Raw genomic sequence first — 14929 nt, 5'->3', positions numbered from 1 at the left:
ATCTAAATAGATTCTCAGAAAAATATCTGGACTCAATTTGTGGACTAAATAATATACTTACTAAAATTACTTCCACATTTTATGAAGGCTAGATAGAAATATTGATGCAAAACATAAAATATTTATTTTATTACTGATCACTTAGCTATTGGATTGTATAGTTTAGAAAATCTAGAGAGAGAGAGATTCTACATGTGCTTAAATATATCTTCACTATTTTCTTAAATGTAACTGTCTCAATATCACTTTCTTTACAGATTCCTTTACCTGCTTATTCCTAAGACTGTAGATGATGGGATTTGAGAATGGTGGAATGACGGTATAGAAGATGGAAAGGATGATGTCCTGGAGTGTTTCAGAGGCTACCGAAGGCCTTAGGTAGACACAGGAGATGGAACTGAGGAAAACAGTTACCACAAGGATGTGAGGTGTGCAGGTAGAAAAGGCTTTTCCTTGTTCTCTAGTTGGTAATTTGAACACAGTAGAAAAGATTCTAATGTATGACAAAGCCATGAAGACAAAACAGCTACCTCCAACCACCAAGACAGACAGAAGCAGCAAGAGCTTATTGCTGAAGGTGTCTGAGCAGGACAGCCTCAGCAGAGAAGGGATATCACAGAAGAACTGAGGGACCATGTTGGACTGACAGAAGGACAGCCGTAATGTGTTGCCAGTGTGTACAGCAGCATAGATGAGACCACTGAGTATTGAAGCCAGAGTGGTCTGTACACAAAACTTGTGGTTCACAATGACAGGGTAGTGGAGAGGCTGACAAATGGCCACATAGCGATCCCGAGCCATGATAGTCAAAAACAGAATTTCCACATAAGCACAATAAATGACCAGAAAAATCTGTGTTGCACAGCCAGCAACAGAGATGACCCTGTTGCCAGTGAGAGAGTTGACACAGGCATTGGGAACAGTGAGAGAAATGTAGCACATGTCCAAAATAGAGAGGTTTCTGAGGAAGAAGTACATGGGTGTGTGCAGGTTCTGGTCAATGGTGGTGACAGTGATGATGATGAGATTCCCCAACAGGGTGGCCAGGTACATCATCAGGAACAACATGGAGAGCAGGAGCCTGAGCTTCCAGTCCTCACCAAAGCTCATGAGGAGGAAATATGTCACCATGGTGGAATTGGCCATCTACTGATAATGCTGGTTTTCAGGAAAAATGGACATAAAAGGAAAGAAATATTAAGTTAGCAAAGATGCAAACATAAAAGGGATCCAAATAGGGAAAGATGAAGTAACACTCTCCCTCTTTGCAGATGACATGATCTTGTATTTAAAGAATCCCATGGACTCCACTCCCAAATTACTCGAGTTGATTCAAAACTTTGGCAAGGTAGCAGGGTATAAAATTAACCCTCGAAAATCAATGGCTTTTCTTTATGCCAACAATGAGAAAAGCGTGGCTGAAATCAGGAAAGCAACTCCATTTCTAATAGCCCCACAAAAAATAAAATAAAAATAAAATACCTAGGAATTAACTTAACCAAACATGTTATCTCCCACCATGTAGAAAAGGGCCACCAATAGGTCTTTTATTTCCTCATCCTCTCTGGGGAATACAGTATTCCAGGGGCCACAGGACCCTCACTCATTTCCTCCCATTAGATCCAATAGTATATTATTTATATTAATGAGCATTGACTTAGGTAACATTGAAAAATCTATGTAAGAACATAAATTTCAACAATTAATTTCATTAGAATTTGGACAACACATTCAAGTTAGACATTGACACACAAAAGAGGTGCAATCCTCTGAATGTGGTTTGTGAATCACTGAAAATCATGATTTGTTCATTGTTAATCTGGAGAAGTTCTGTATTGATATAAGGGCTTCCAAATCTTCATAACATTTAATATTTCATGAAATGTAATTCTGTGGTGTTTAGGATAATATTTTCTTGCCATTTTTATTTTTTTCTCGGTTGTGGGGCTTGACCTCTGGGACTGGGTGTTGTCCTTCAGCTCTTCAGCTCAAGGCTAGCACTCTAACACTGAGCCACAGTGCCACTTCAGATTTTGTTAGTGGTTTACTGGAGATAAGAGTCTCACAGACTTTCCTGACTGGACTGGTTTGAATCACGATCCTCACAGCTGAGCCTCCTGAGTAGCTAGGATTACGTGCATGAGCCACCTGTACCCAGGTTTGTTTGCTATTTTTAAGATATTCATAGCAATGTGTTTATTTTGATTTTCAAAATAATAGTTCCACAGAGAGTACTGGAAAGTGAAAACATGCATTCACTAAAGCTTGCCATTGTCTAGTTGAAGCAAATATTAGTAGAGCAATTATGAAAAAATACTCTGTAAATAATTACTATGTACTTTTGAACAGCCTAAAGTTACATATTTGAGCTAGATATTTTCATGATAATTTAAAGACTTTTTCAATCTTTGGGGGTTATATTTTGCAATTTTGTGCAGTGTTTCCTATATAACTCTGGCTATGTAAATTTGTATTCTTGTATTGATCTGTCAGAGAACTAATGCCAGTCCATTGTTTCACACTCAAGGCTAAATCTTTTCTATGATCATTTCCAGTATACTTAACAAATTCTTTCTTTCCTATGTATGTTTTAGATTTGACCATCTTGTAGTTAGATCACCCACTGTTCCCTGAGTGAGACAATAGTCATCAGTTTCTATCACCATTTTAATATCAAAATCCATGCTATATTTTAATATGATTGTTAATTTGGGAAATACTGTTCTACTGTGTAAATACCACTGTGAACATAAACAATCTACTTTTAAAAAAGTGTTGTGACAATAAGTAAATGTTTTCATTTCCAACAAAATTATTTTCAGCCTTCCCGTTTTATGAATCTTGCACTGTTGATTCCCAGCTTTGGCTACCTCCCTTTCATGATTTCATTTCTGTTTCTAGCAGATTATCCAAGATTATAAACAATCCCTTCACTGTTCAGTTAACTCATTTTTCATCCAGAACTTTCTGGTCTTAAGTTTTTACTCAAAGTTTTTAGTGGGATAATTTTAATGTCTTTTGTCTAAAAAATGGTTGTCTTTGACTTCCTGATGCTTTCCATACCTTTTTTCTTTCTGCTACCTTCCTTATTGTAAAGATACTGCACAGAGTTACAGTTTCATGAGCAAGGTAATGAGTCCATTTCCTATCAAGCATTGTTACTTCATAACATTTTAACAGGATACACACAAAAATTTACAAATTTTGCTGCAACTAACAGCAACAATTAGGAAACAGCTATCTGCAGTTAAATTCTCTGACAGGCCTAATTGATTTTATTTACTATCATAGCTGATTGGTCAATGACATGTTTTTGTCTTCCACTTATTTGCAAATGACTAACTTGAAAATAGACGTGTTCCCCAAAGTCATAATTTATATTATATGTACTTTGAAATAATTTGTCATTTTCTCTATGATGGGTAATGACACATTCTACTTTAGTTAGTTGTTTCAATCATCCCCAACCTACTCCAGGTATGGAGATTTCTAGAAGAACAAGGAAAATATTGAAAATGGTAATATTTTCACTTTGGGAGAAAAAAGCATAATACAACATACCTTAATGTAAATAAATGTGAGAAATGCAGTCAAGAAGTAGTGAGTAATTCAATATGCTATAACTTTGAAGTTTTTTCACTAATTTGAATTTTTAAATATATAACATTCATGGAAGTTGATACACAGCATTAAAAGGAGGCATTTTCTTCTCTTTACACTAAATCATTTACACTGCTTGTACTGATGATGGATGCCTGGATTTGCAAGCACTATAAAAGCATTTCTGAGCTTTACCCACATGCCCCAATAATTTTTGTGTCTTTTATGTAACTTAGTAAATTAAGTAGATAATTCAAATAAAGTGGTATTACTTCATGCGATCTATTATTAGAATGAACAAACGGTTTTAATTTGACTTTTTAGTTAATTAGAATCTTAGGAGATGTTGCCTTAAAACAAAGTCACATGTAAAGACTGACGAAATATACAAATTATATCTAAGTTTTCATGACAAGATAAATAAGTTTTTGTTTTATTAACCCAGGTTGCTTTTAAATAAAAGGATGTGGTTCCCTTATATTTGAACAATTGACTACCTCCCTCCTTGTAGCTTTCAGGTATGTACCACTGCATCCTGCCCTGAATTTGACATTTTAAGCAAAAAGAAATAAAATATATTTTATAGGTATTGGAAAAATTATTTAGATATGAAATTACAAAGTATATTGTTCTAAATTGACCTACTGTCATAGAAAACTATTAACTGCACTATGCTAAAATAACTAACATAAGTCAGTAAAAGCACTCCAACAATATCTATCTAAATCAATACTTTCATGAATAAATACTTTTCTGCCTATTGGTCATCTATCACTTCTTCTATATGCTGTTTGTGGCTTTTAAGTCAATGTCCTCTTTTATCTTTTTGCAAGTTATCACAGGAGTGATGTTCAGCTTTGATAGGTGAAAATCCATGAAGTATTAGCATTAGATAGTCACCTATTGCAGGAGTCTTTGGAGCACAAGTCGTGTAATAGCTGAGGGGTCACGACCTATACACACACACACACACACACACACACACACACACACACACACACACACACACACACAATACATTGATGCCCAGTAAGTGAACCATGATAATAGTGAGGGATGACTATAGTACTCGAATCATTTTTTTTAATTTTGGAATTAATAGAGTTAATGTAAACAAATATTAACCACATATTTATATTGATCTTATCTGTGAGATATGAATCCACTACCATGTCTCATATCACTATGGTGGCATTGGAAATCAATGCAAACATCATAATAAAGGAAACAGATTCCTGCTCTCTATCATCTTTTAAAGAAATATCTTTTATTTACTTAGCTAACTTTCTCAAAATCATTGCTATAAAAAGAAATTTTTTCTTTTTTTCTTTTTTCTTATATATATTATTGTAAAAATACAGAGGAGTTACAGTTACGTGAGTAAGGTAATGAGTACAATTCCTATTGATCATAAAAAAGTAAACATTAGCATTGCATTTATAATCTTAACACAAGTACTTATTCTTAAATATTTCATGGTCTTACATGAGAGAAGATGTCAAAGTTTTTATTACCTTCTCCAAGTCAGTAGACTTGGAAGTATCCAAAATAATTTAAACAATTTGTACCACACAGACAGGCTTGAAAATATCTTCAGAGAAACAAAGAACCATTCTTACATTGTATAAAGATGTCAATTATGTCCTCTTTTATATTAAAAATGTATATTCCCATACAGTCTCTGAAAAACCCTGGGGAGCTTATCTTCTCTATTCAGGGACATCAGTATACCCAAGAGTAACTTGTCAAAGGCCATCATTTCCAGAACACAGGTAAGAAAATCCAGTTAATAAGAGTGGACAATGGGATTGAAATGTTGTGAATACTTTTACCTGTACAAAGCTATAAGTAGTTTGAAAATGCAAGACTTAATAAACTTAAGAATAATATTAACTCAGTCCTCAGGAGGTCTATCATGGGTATGTGTATGTGTATGTGAATTTAGAAACTAACAATTAATGAACTCAGATAACTCATTTCATGAAGTAGTGGAAAGTTTAGAAAGACAAATACCGAATAATTATACTGAACCAAAAATAAATAAACTCCCTCAAAGAAGAACTCAAGATCTGAAAGTTTCACTGTTAATATAAAACACCAATTTGTTTCACACTTTGAAAATACCTTAAAATGAGAGAATTCCCCCAAACTCTATCTACAATGCCAACATTAACACCTTAGACCAAAATCAGACAAGGTCATAAAAAGATTCAAAGACAGTCTAACATTCATGATAAATAAAAATGATTTTTTCATAAAATACTTACAAGAGGTACTCATCAATATTTTAAAAAGTCTTTACAAAAAAAGTCTTCACAAAATAACTGTTTTGCCATCGGGATATAAGGATGGCTTGACAAATAAAAATGAATGTTGAACAAACCCTATATGGTCATTTCAGAGACACAGAAAAATAATTTAACAAAATTTCATATCTTTCTATTTCAGTTTTGAGACAAGATCTCACTACATAAGCTAAGCTCATCTGCACATCCCTATGTATAGTTTTGCTTGCCCTCAAAGCGTGAACCTCTTGCCTCAACACTCTGACTGCAAAAATGACAGACGTGTACCAACACACCTGGCAGATATTTTCCTATTAAGCACTCAGCAAATTAGGGACATGTAGAACACACCTCAGTACAAAAAAGGTCACATAGGATGAGCACACGTGCACATAATACTAAATCTAAATAATTTTAACATTTTCTAATTATTAGAAGGGTGCTCTTTATCATCAATTCTATAGAGTATGTCACTTGAAGTCTAAGGCAGAACAATGACATAGGAGAATAAAAGACATTCATTTAAACTAATCAAGAAGGTACCTAGTTGCTTTCTTTGCAGATGATATGATTTTTTTTTTTTTTTTTTTTTTTTTGGTTTTCGTGGAACTTGAAAGCTGGGCCTGGGCACTGTCCCTCAGCTCTTCAGTTCAAAGCAAGAGCTCTACCACCTGAGCCACAGCGCCACTTCCTGATTATGTGATTTTTAAAGACAAAATATTTAAAGACCCTAGAAATAAACTGTTAATGCTAACCAGTTTGATTAAAGGCATAGTATACAAAATCAATGAACTTAATAATAAGAGTATTTGTAAACAATACTGGGAAGCTGTTTAAAATAAAATTATTTTTTATAATACTTTAAAATTCATGGGAATAAAATCCAACAAGCTAAAAGATTCCATAGTGAACATTATGAAATATTGATGAAAACAATTGAACACACAAATGTAAAGATGTTCCAGGTAAAGTGTTGAATAAATTAATAATATCAAAATAGCCACACTTGTCCCTAAAACCTATAAGGTCAATTAAATACATATTAGAATTTCAATGATATTCCTTACATTCATCAAGATATATTGTAATCATTATTTGCTTTCTTAAATGGCAACTCCTTTGTACAACTACTTAAAGAAAAGAAAAATAGATAAAAAGGTTCAAATCAATTCTGAAGTAAAAAGTAAACCACATAAAAGCAATCGTTATAAAAAATATTTAAGTGAGAATATTACAATATCTGACTTCCAAAGATGTTGTAAAGCTTTATTATTTAAAGCAACATGTCACCCTCATAAAAATAGATTAATGGAATTTAACAGGAGGAATAGAAACATATCTATATCCTGAAAACTGAATTATTTTATGTTTTGTAATATTATGTATGAGCAATACTTAGAGTTGTAGATAAATGTGAAATATTCAACTAAATATTAAACATAATATTTTCTTTTTATATATTGAAATATTTTATTTTTTATAAATATCTAGAAAAACAAACTGTTAGCATGATCTTTTGGTAATCTTCTGAGTGCTTAGCATTTCCTATTAATGTCCTATAATTAAGCTGTATGGTAAAGTATCAGCTCTATTGTACAGCCCTGCCTATATGTGTTTGTTCAACTAATTGACTGAGCAGAGAAAAGTGAATCTATTAAAGTTTTCTTGAACATCAAAATTAATAAACAGGTAAGTAATAAAAAAGGTTATATTTAATCTTATGTAATGTTCTAATTTTTTTTAACTGTTTTTGTTTAGTTCCTTTATTAAAGTGTTTTCCCATATCTTTTAGTACAAATCTTTAAAAATGTTCCCCTAATTCTTTTTTATTTATTTTCTTTGTATTTATAATCCTTAAGCAGCTGTCCAGTACTATTTCAATTCAATGCATTAGTTTGTTAGTGTAGTACATTTTGATCAGTGTTACTTCTTTCATTATTCTTCCACGTATCTTCCATCCTCATACATCTCCTCAATTTTCTTGGCTCCATTTTCACATATTGAACTAACCTTTGTTCCATTGAAAATCCAAACTTATCATGGTTCGGCTGAATCCTTCTGCATCTTTATAAAAACATCCAAATTCTCCAAAGAATGAATTTATTAGCATCAAGTTAAAATAAACACATCTTCCAACCACTTTCAACTCAAGGGAAACACAGAAACCACCCAATAAAATGTCGAATATTATTCAGCACCCTGAATTTGTGTTACGCATTATTAAATGCTAATCATATTTACTTTTATACATGAGAATAATTTGTCTAAATCATACCAATGAATTTGCCAGCTTATAGAAGAGTTATGTAGAAAAACACTACAGTATAATTTTTCTTACATTATGAAATGACTTTGGGTCTTTGATGCTTTCTGAAAAGGAAGCAATTAACCATATTCAGAGTCTCAATTTATTTGAAATAAATTCTTCCCCTTCTGTTAGAATGTTGGAAGCATGTGGCACTGTGTGCAACACACCCACAAAATCATACTCTTTGATACTTCAATTGAATACTTCAAAAAGGAACACAATGTCAAGACTGAACTAGAACTTTGATTATAGGAAATAAATCAGCTCAGCAAATTTTTGGAATAAATAATCAGCATATGAAACTTGATTGCATTGTCTATCTAGTAAACAAATGAGGTAAAATGAAATTAGTAAAAAATTCCGTTTACAGTCACAACAAAATTATTTACTACTGAAAAATCAACAAATGTACAAATTCACACTCAGAGCACTAAAGAACCATCTTGAAGGAAGTGAAGAATAGTCAAACAAAGAGTAAAATGGACCACAGGATGAAAGATTTACTGTTAATTCTTTGAGGATTTGTTGTTGGGGATTTAATTTTTTTAAGTTCTAAGTATATTTTAGATATGAGACCCTTGTCTGTTGTATGGCTAGTGAAGATCTTCTCCCAGTCCCTGAGCTTGCTGTTGATCTTGCTAGCTATGTTCTTTGCCATGCAGGAGCTCTGCAGTTTCATGTAATCCCATTTGTCCAAACTTTCTTTGATTTGTTGTGTTTCTGGGACTTTATTAAGAAAATTTCAGCCTGTGACAAGAAGCCCTAGACATTGTCCTATTCCTTCCTATAATGTTTTCAGGGTATCTGCTTTTTCTTCAAAGTCTGATCCATTTGGAGTTGATTCTTGTACAAGGTGATATATAAGGGTCTAGCTTTAGTTTTCCACAGGTGTTTAACCAATTTTGTCAGTACTACAACCTCCCGATTAATAAGTGGGCTAAAGAATTAAAGAGAGGAAATATGAAAGGCCAATAGACACATGAAGAAATGTGCAACTTCTCTAACCATAAAAAATGCAAATCAAAACAACAATGAGATTCCACCTCACCCCAGTTAGGATTGCTATAATCAAGAAATCTAACAATAATAGAAGCTAGAGAGGATGTGGCCAAAAGGGAACCCTATTTCACTGTTGGTGGGAGTGTAAAGTTGTTCAGCCACTCTGGAGAGCATTATGGAGGTTCCTCAAAATATTATACATAGAGCTCCCCTATGACCCAGCAATCCCACTTTGAGCATTTACCCAAACGATCACAAACAAAGCCATCTTAAAGCTATCAGCACAACTATGTTTATCACAGCATTATTCAACATAGCTCAGATATGGAACACACCCAGATGCCTCTCAGTAGATGAATGGATCAAGAAAATGTGGCACACACACAAACACACACACACTTTCAGACACACACACACACACACACACACACACACAATGAAATTCTATGCCTCTATCAGAAAGAATGACACCACTCTATTTATTAGGAAATGGAAAGACTTGGAAAAATTATATTAAGTAATCCAGACTCAAAGAAACATAGGTCCCATGGTTTCCCTTATTTGCAATAACTAGTATATGTCTAGAATAATCTTACCAGATAAGTAGAAAAGATAAAAAGTTATGTACATATAACCATATAAGATGATGCTAAGTGAAATGAACCCCAAGATATAGACACAAGGGGTTTTTTCTTTGTTACTGTTTTTAATGTACTATGTAATTTTTTGATTTCTTTTGTGTGTTCTTTCCTCTATGGTATATCCCTGTTGTGACTGTATTTGATTCTGGTGCTCTGCATTTTGTATATACATTTTTCTAATTTGAGGAGGGGAAGGGAAATAACAAAATGCTGAAACAAGGATACAGGTTGAAAGAGATGTTCAAGAGATGTTGAAAACAAACTTTACAATTTCAGGGTGGGGAGGGAGGAGTTAGGGAGGTAGAGAGGGAAGCAATAATAGGGGAAAAACTACAGAGGGGGTAACAATGCTCAATAGGAAATGTACTCACTACCTTATTCATGTAACCGTACAGTATATGAGCATTCTATCCTTGTACAGTATCTTTACAATAAAATATAAAAAATACATTTATTAAACTTTCTTGAAATTAAAAATCAACTAAATGAAACTTGTTGCTTAACATATATTGTGGAAAAAATGAAAAGACAACTCATCTAAAAGGTAAAATAACATAAAATCTTGTAAAAATAAACTTAAATAATAAAATATGACAATCCAATTTCTATTTTTAAACTTTGATATTTTATTTTATTGTATTTACTCTATTATTATTATAAAAATGATGTACAGAGGGATTACAATTACCTGAGTCATATAATTAGTACATTGTTTTGCACAGTGTCTTCCTTTTTCTCTCTCTCCAGTCCCTTTTACTTTGCCTCCCTAGTTTCTCCCATGAGTTTTATAGTTCACTTTCATCAGTGTCCAGTGAGTTTCACTGTTGCACTTTTTTACCCTTGGTCCCTCAAGTTCTGTGCCTTCCCTCCTGAAGATATATGTGAATACACCATACATACATAAAGAAAAGAAGACAAAACTATCAAAACAATAAAAATAAGAGTTCGAGGCCTTTTATTTCCATATCTAGGTTTATTTTGATATGTATGTATATATATATATATATGTTTTATAAGTATAAAAATCACAGTCATTACTTCTCTGTATTTCTCTCCTAAGAGTATTTTCTTTTGATCTCAGTGTGAGTATCTAGAATCTTATAAGTTCTCTCTAATATGTGGAAATTAGATCTAAATTACACTGGGATATGGTAAATTTTAATCCAATTTCTAATGAGCAATCAACTAAGTTCACTTTTTCCAGGAAAATAGATTGAAAGAGCCAGGAAATATGAGACAAGATGCTTAATACCTTAGCTATCAGGACATGGAAAGGGATTACAACTAGGTATCCTGTCACATATTTGAGCAACATTGTTTTCCAAGAGATAATAAAAATATTTGAGACCATGCACTTCTGGTTGAGTATAAAGCACTATTTCTCAAGCAGACAATAAGTTGAATAAGTAGAAAATAAATCTGTTGCAACAGATAGATGGTCTGAAAATTCTTCACACAGAATTTTCAATACAAAATTTTCATCACACAAAATTTATCAATACCCTTTTAATAACATTCCAAAATTGATGAGAGCATATTTTCATAAATATTTAGACACATATATTTATAATTATATAACATCATAACAGAATGATCCAATATCAATATCCATCAACTCATGAATTGATAAGCAAAACATACTTAACCTCCATACTAGACTATGAAATAGCAACATAATAAATCAACTGCTGATATAGTTAATGTTGATGGATTTGAACACAGACTAATAGAAACCACTCAAAACTAAATATTATCTATCAATTAATCTGAAAATTTATATACAATGAATACATTACACAAAGAAAACCTAAAATATATAACAATGCAAAACAAATGATTTTATTAACATTTCACCCTACTAGGTGAAAAATCAATGGCTAGAGATAAAATAATAGTAGGAATTAAATCCTACTATGAAAATATTCATTCTAGCACACAATGATAAAGCATTAATAAAATGCTTCTCTTTTATCCATCTGATAGTTGCACCCATTATTATTTATCAAAATTACTTTCATAATAATCTATAAAAATAAGAACGTTTGGTTGAATAAATAATTGATTTTCATTTGAATAAGATAATAAGTCTGATATGTATCTTCCACTAAGTGTGAAGTTCTCCTCTAAGATTAAATGCAATATATACCTAAACAACACAGCTTTAATCTCTGCATTTAATGAGGTATTATTAATGGGCAGGCATCTCTCATCTGCTAAAAGTAATATAAAATACAGTATACAATTATGTGTTTTCTACTTCAATGAATATTTACAGTGTACTACAGTGAATAATTCACAAAAGAATCCTCATCAACAGGAATTCAAATGGTTTTCCTTTTCTTAATCTCATGTGGTTGCTATAAATTTAAGGATAAGAAAATATTGCATGCTGGATTGCATTGATTCTGTATATAAATATATGCATAATGTTGGGAAAAAGGAGCCCAATGACCACTAGACTACTCCCTCTCCAGATTTGCCTTTCCCTAATACCTTAATGAAAGCTCTGGTCACCTCTCGGTTGCGGAGGCTGTAGATAAGGGGGTTCAGCATGGGCGTGAGGATCGTGTAGAAGGCAGACACCATCTTGTCCTGGGTGGGTGAACGCCCAGAGGCCGGCCGCATGTATATGAACATGGCTGCTCCATAGTACATTCCCACCACCGTGAGGTGGGAGGAGCAGGTGGCGAAAGCTTTGTGGCGACCCTCCCCAGATCCCATGCGGATGACAGTCAGAATAACACGCCCATAAGACGCAATGATGACAGCTACAGGGAAGAGAAGCATAATCACACAGCAAATAAATATCATCCTTTCAAAGGTCAACGTGTCCGTGCAAGAGAGAGGGAGAAGGGAAGGAACATCACAGAAAAAGTGAGGTATTTCCCGGGCACCACAATAGGAAAAAGATAATGTGGCTGCAACTTCAATTACGCCATCAAGGGAGCCAAGAATCCAGGAAGCAGCTGCCATGAGAGCACAGACTTTCTGACTCATCAGAACGGGGTATCTTAGCGGGTGGCAAATGGCCACGTAACGATCATAGGCCATTGAGGCCAACAGGAAACATTCGGCACCAAGTAGAGTCACGTAGAAGAATATCTGGGTGCCGCAACCTGCCAGAGAGATGGACTTGTTGCCAGACAAGTAGTTAAAGGCCATCTTGGGCACTGTGGTACATATGAGCGTGAGATCCATGAGGGAGAGTTGACTGAGGAAGAAGTACATGGGGGTGTGGAGCTGCCTGTCCAGGTAGATGAGGAGAACCATGGTTGAGTTTCCCAGGATAGCCAACGTAAAGATGCAGAAAACGACAGAGAAGAGCAACGTGTGAATGGGGCTGTGATCGAAAACTCCTAGCAGGATGAAGTCAGAGTTGAAAGTCCAGTTGCCCCAAGCCATGGTGAATGCGACTGTGGATACATACAGTGATTGAGAGATTAGTAAGACATTACAGCACACAATATCCAAGATTTCCCTCTCTATGAAGTTGTAAAAACAGTGCAGAAAATATTGTCTGGGCCTCATTTCTTTTTGTTAATGAGTGATAGCCATGCTTACTTTTAACTTGATTTGGCCTTTAAAGGCAAATGAATAGCAATAGTTTTTTTCTAAGTAAGAGCCTATCTGTTTTCTTTTTTTTTTAAGTCATGTAATCTAGCTCCAGTATGGAACCAACCCAGATGCCCCTCAGTAGATGAATGGATCAAGAAAATGTGGTATATATACACAATGGAAGTCTATGCCTCCATCAGAAAGAATGACATTGCCCCATTTGTTAGGAAATGTAAAGGCTTGGAAAAAATTATATTAAGTGAAGTAAGCCAGGCCCAAAGAAACATAGGTCCCATGGTTTCCCTTATTTGCAATAACTAGTATATGTATGAGTCCAGCAGAAAAGGTCAGATAAGTTGATGTTAGGCACAATGAACCCCAAGATAAGGACTCAAATGGTTTTTCTTTCTTTCTATCGTTTCTAACATATTTATAAGATGATTTCTTTGTTGCTTTTATGTCCCTCCCCCACGGTATAACCCGTTTTCACTGTATTTGATGTTGGTATAATTTGTAGAGGGGAAGGGAAAAACAAATTGTTTAAATAGGGATACAGGTGGACCCATTGCAACAATGAGATGTAACAATGAGTTGAAATGGACTTTACAACTTTGGGGGGGGGGGGAATGTAGTCATGGAGATTGGAAAGCAGGGATGGTAGGATAAAAACAAAGGAGGAGGCAAAAATGCTTGATAAGAAATATACTCATTACCTTGCTCATGTAATTGTAACCCCTCTGTACGGTATTTTCACCAAAAAAAGAATAAAAAAAAGTAAACCAAATGTGTAATATAGATCATAGATCATCCTTTGACAAACACTTATAATGAAGCAATTCCTCCTAGTTTTGGGAATGCCATGGTACTTACCATATCAAACTGTGGTGCTAGAAAATGCCTGTCTATAAAATTTTGGATGAAAACGTGCATTAAAATTATAGTTGGTTAGAAAATAGATAAATTGATAAATAGATATTACCAGAAAAATAGATAAATTAGGTTATTGACATCATACATATGTTAATAAATATTTGATGATTATAATGAAAAGTCACTGTGAAAGCCAGTCCTAACCAATGTATACTTCTCTGTGTTCATCATAAAATCTTGAGTGAATCCATGAAATAATCTACTGCAGGCCTTTTACCTGAATAAACCTGGTTAGAGGGGAATGTAAAGCATGATTCAATACTTTTTTATAAATTAGCTTATCTGTGTAAAATAAGGCAATTAATAATTTCTTAAGCTTTGTATATTCCTCTCCATAAATATAGACATAGATAATAGCTATACTTCTTATGAATGTTAAATAAAATCATAATTATAAATAGTTAAATGATATCTGGTATATATTTGGATATTAATTAAATTCAATTGGCAGTTATATAGTCTTTTTATACTTCATCTTGAGATTCATATAGTTGATGAAACATAAACATTTTAACTTCTTTTGAAAGAATATTGGAGCAACTCAGAAGTAAAGTTCAAGTATCGTGTTCAGAAGCACCTAGATTTGATCCTGTATCCACACATAGAGGTAA

At 33.7% G+C, this 14929-nt stretch overlaps 2 protein-coding genes across 2 annotated transcripts; both read right to left on the bottom strand.

The window, feature by feature from the left end:
- Positions 1-213: 213 nt before the first annotated feature.
- Positions 214-4796, bottom strand: LOC122103898 (olfactory receptor 14C36-like). Its single transcript, XM_042674584.1, has 2 exons — positions 4785-4796; positions 214-1146 (listed from the first exon to the last, which is right to left on the bottom strand). Exon 2 carries the CDS (start codon positions 1144-1146, stop codon positions 214-216), a length of 933 nt encoding a protein of 310 aa, XP_042530518.1. The 5' UTR covers positions 4785-4796.
- Positions 4797-12287: 7491 nt separating this feature from the next.
- Positions 12288-13235, bottom strand: LOC122103897 (olfactory receptor 2M3-like). Its single transcript, XM_042674583.1, has one exon. The coding sequence runs from the start codon at positions 13233-13235 to the stop codon at positions 12288-12290; it is 948 nt and encodes a 315-aa protein (XP_042530517.1).
- Positions 13236-14929: the final 1694 nt, after the last annotated feature.

The sequence above is a fragment of the Dipodomys spectabilis genome, unplaced genomic scaffold (genome assembly GCF_019054845.1).
Source record: "Dipodomys spectabilis isolate Male_0828 unplaced genomic scaffold, ASM1905484v1 ptg000019l, whole genome shotgun sequence".
NCBI lineage: Eukaryota > Metazoa > Chordata > Mammalia > Rodentia > Heteromyidae > Dipodomys > Dipodomys spectabilis.
This window is presented reverse-complemented; position numbering and strand designations above follow the sequence as displayed.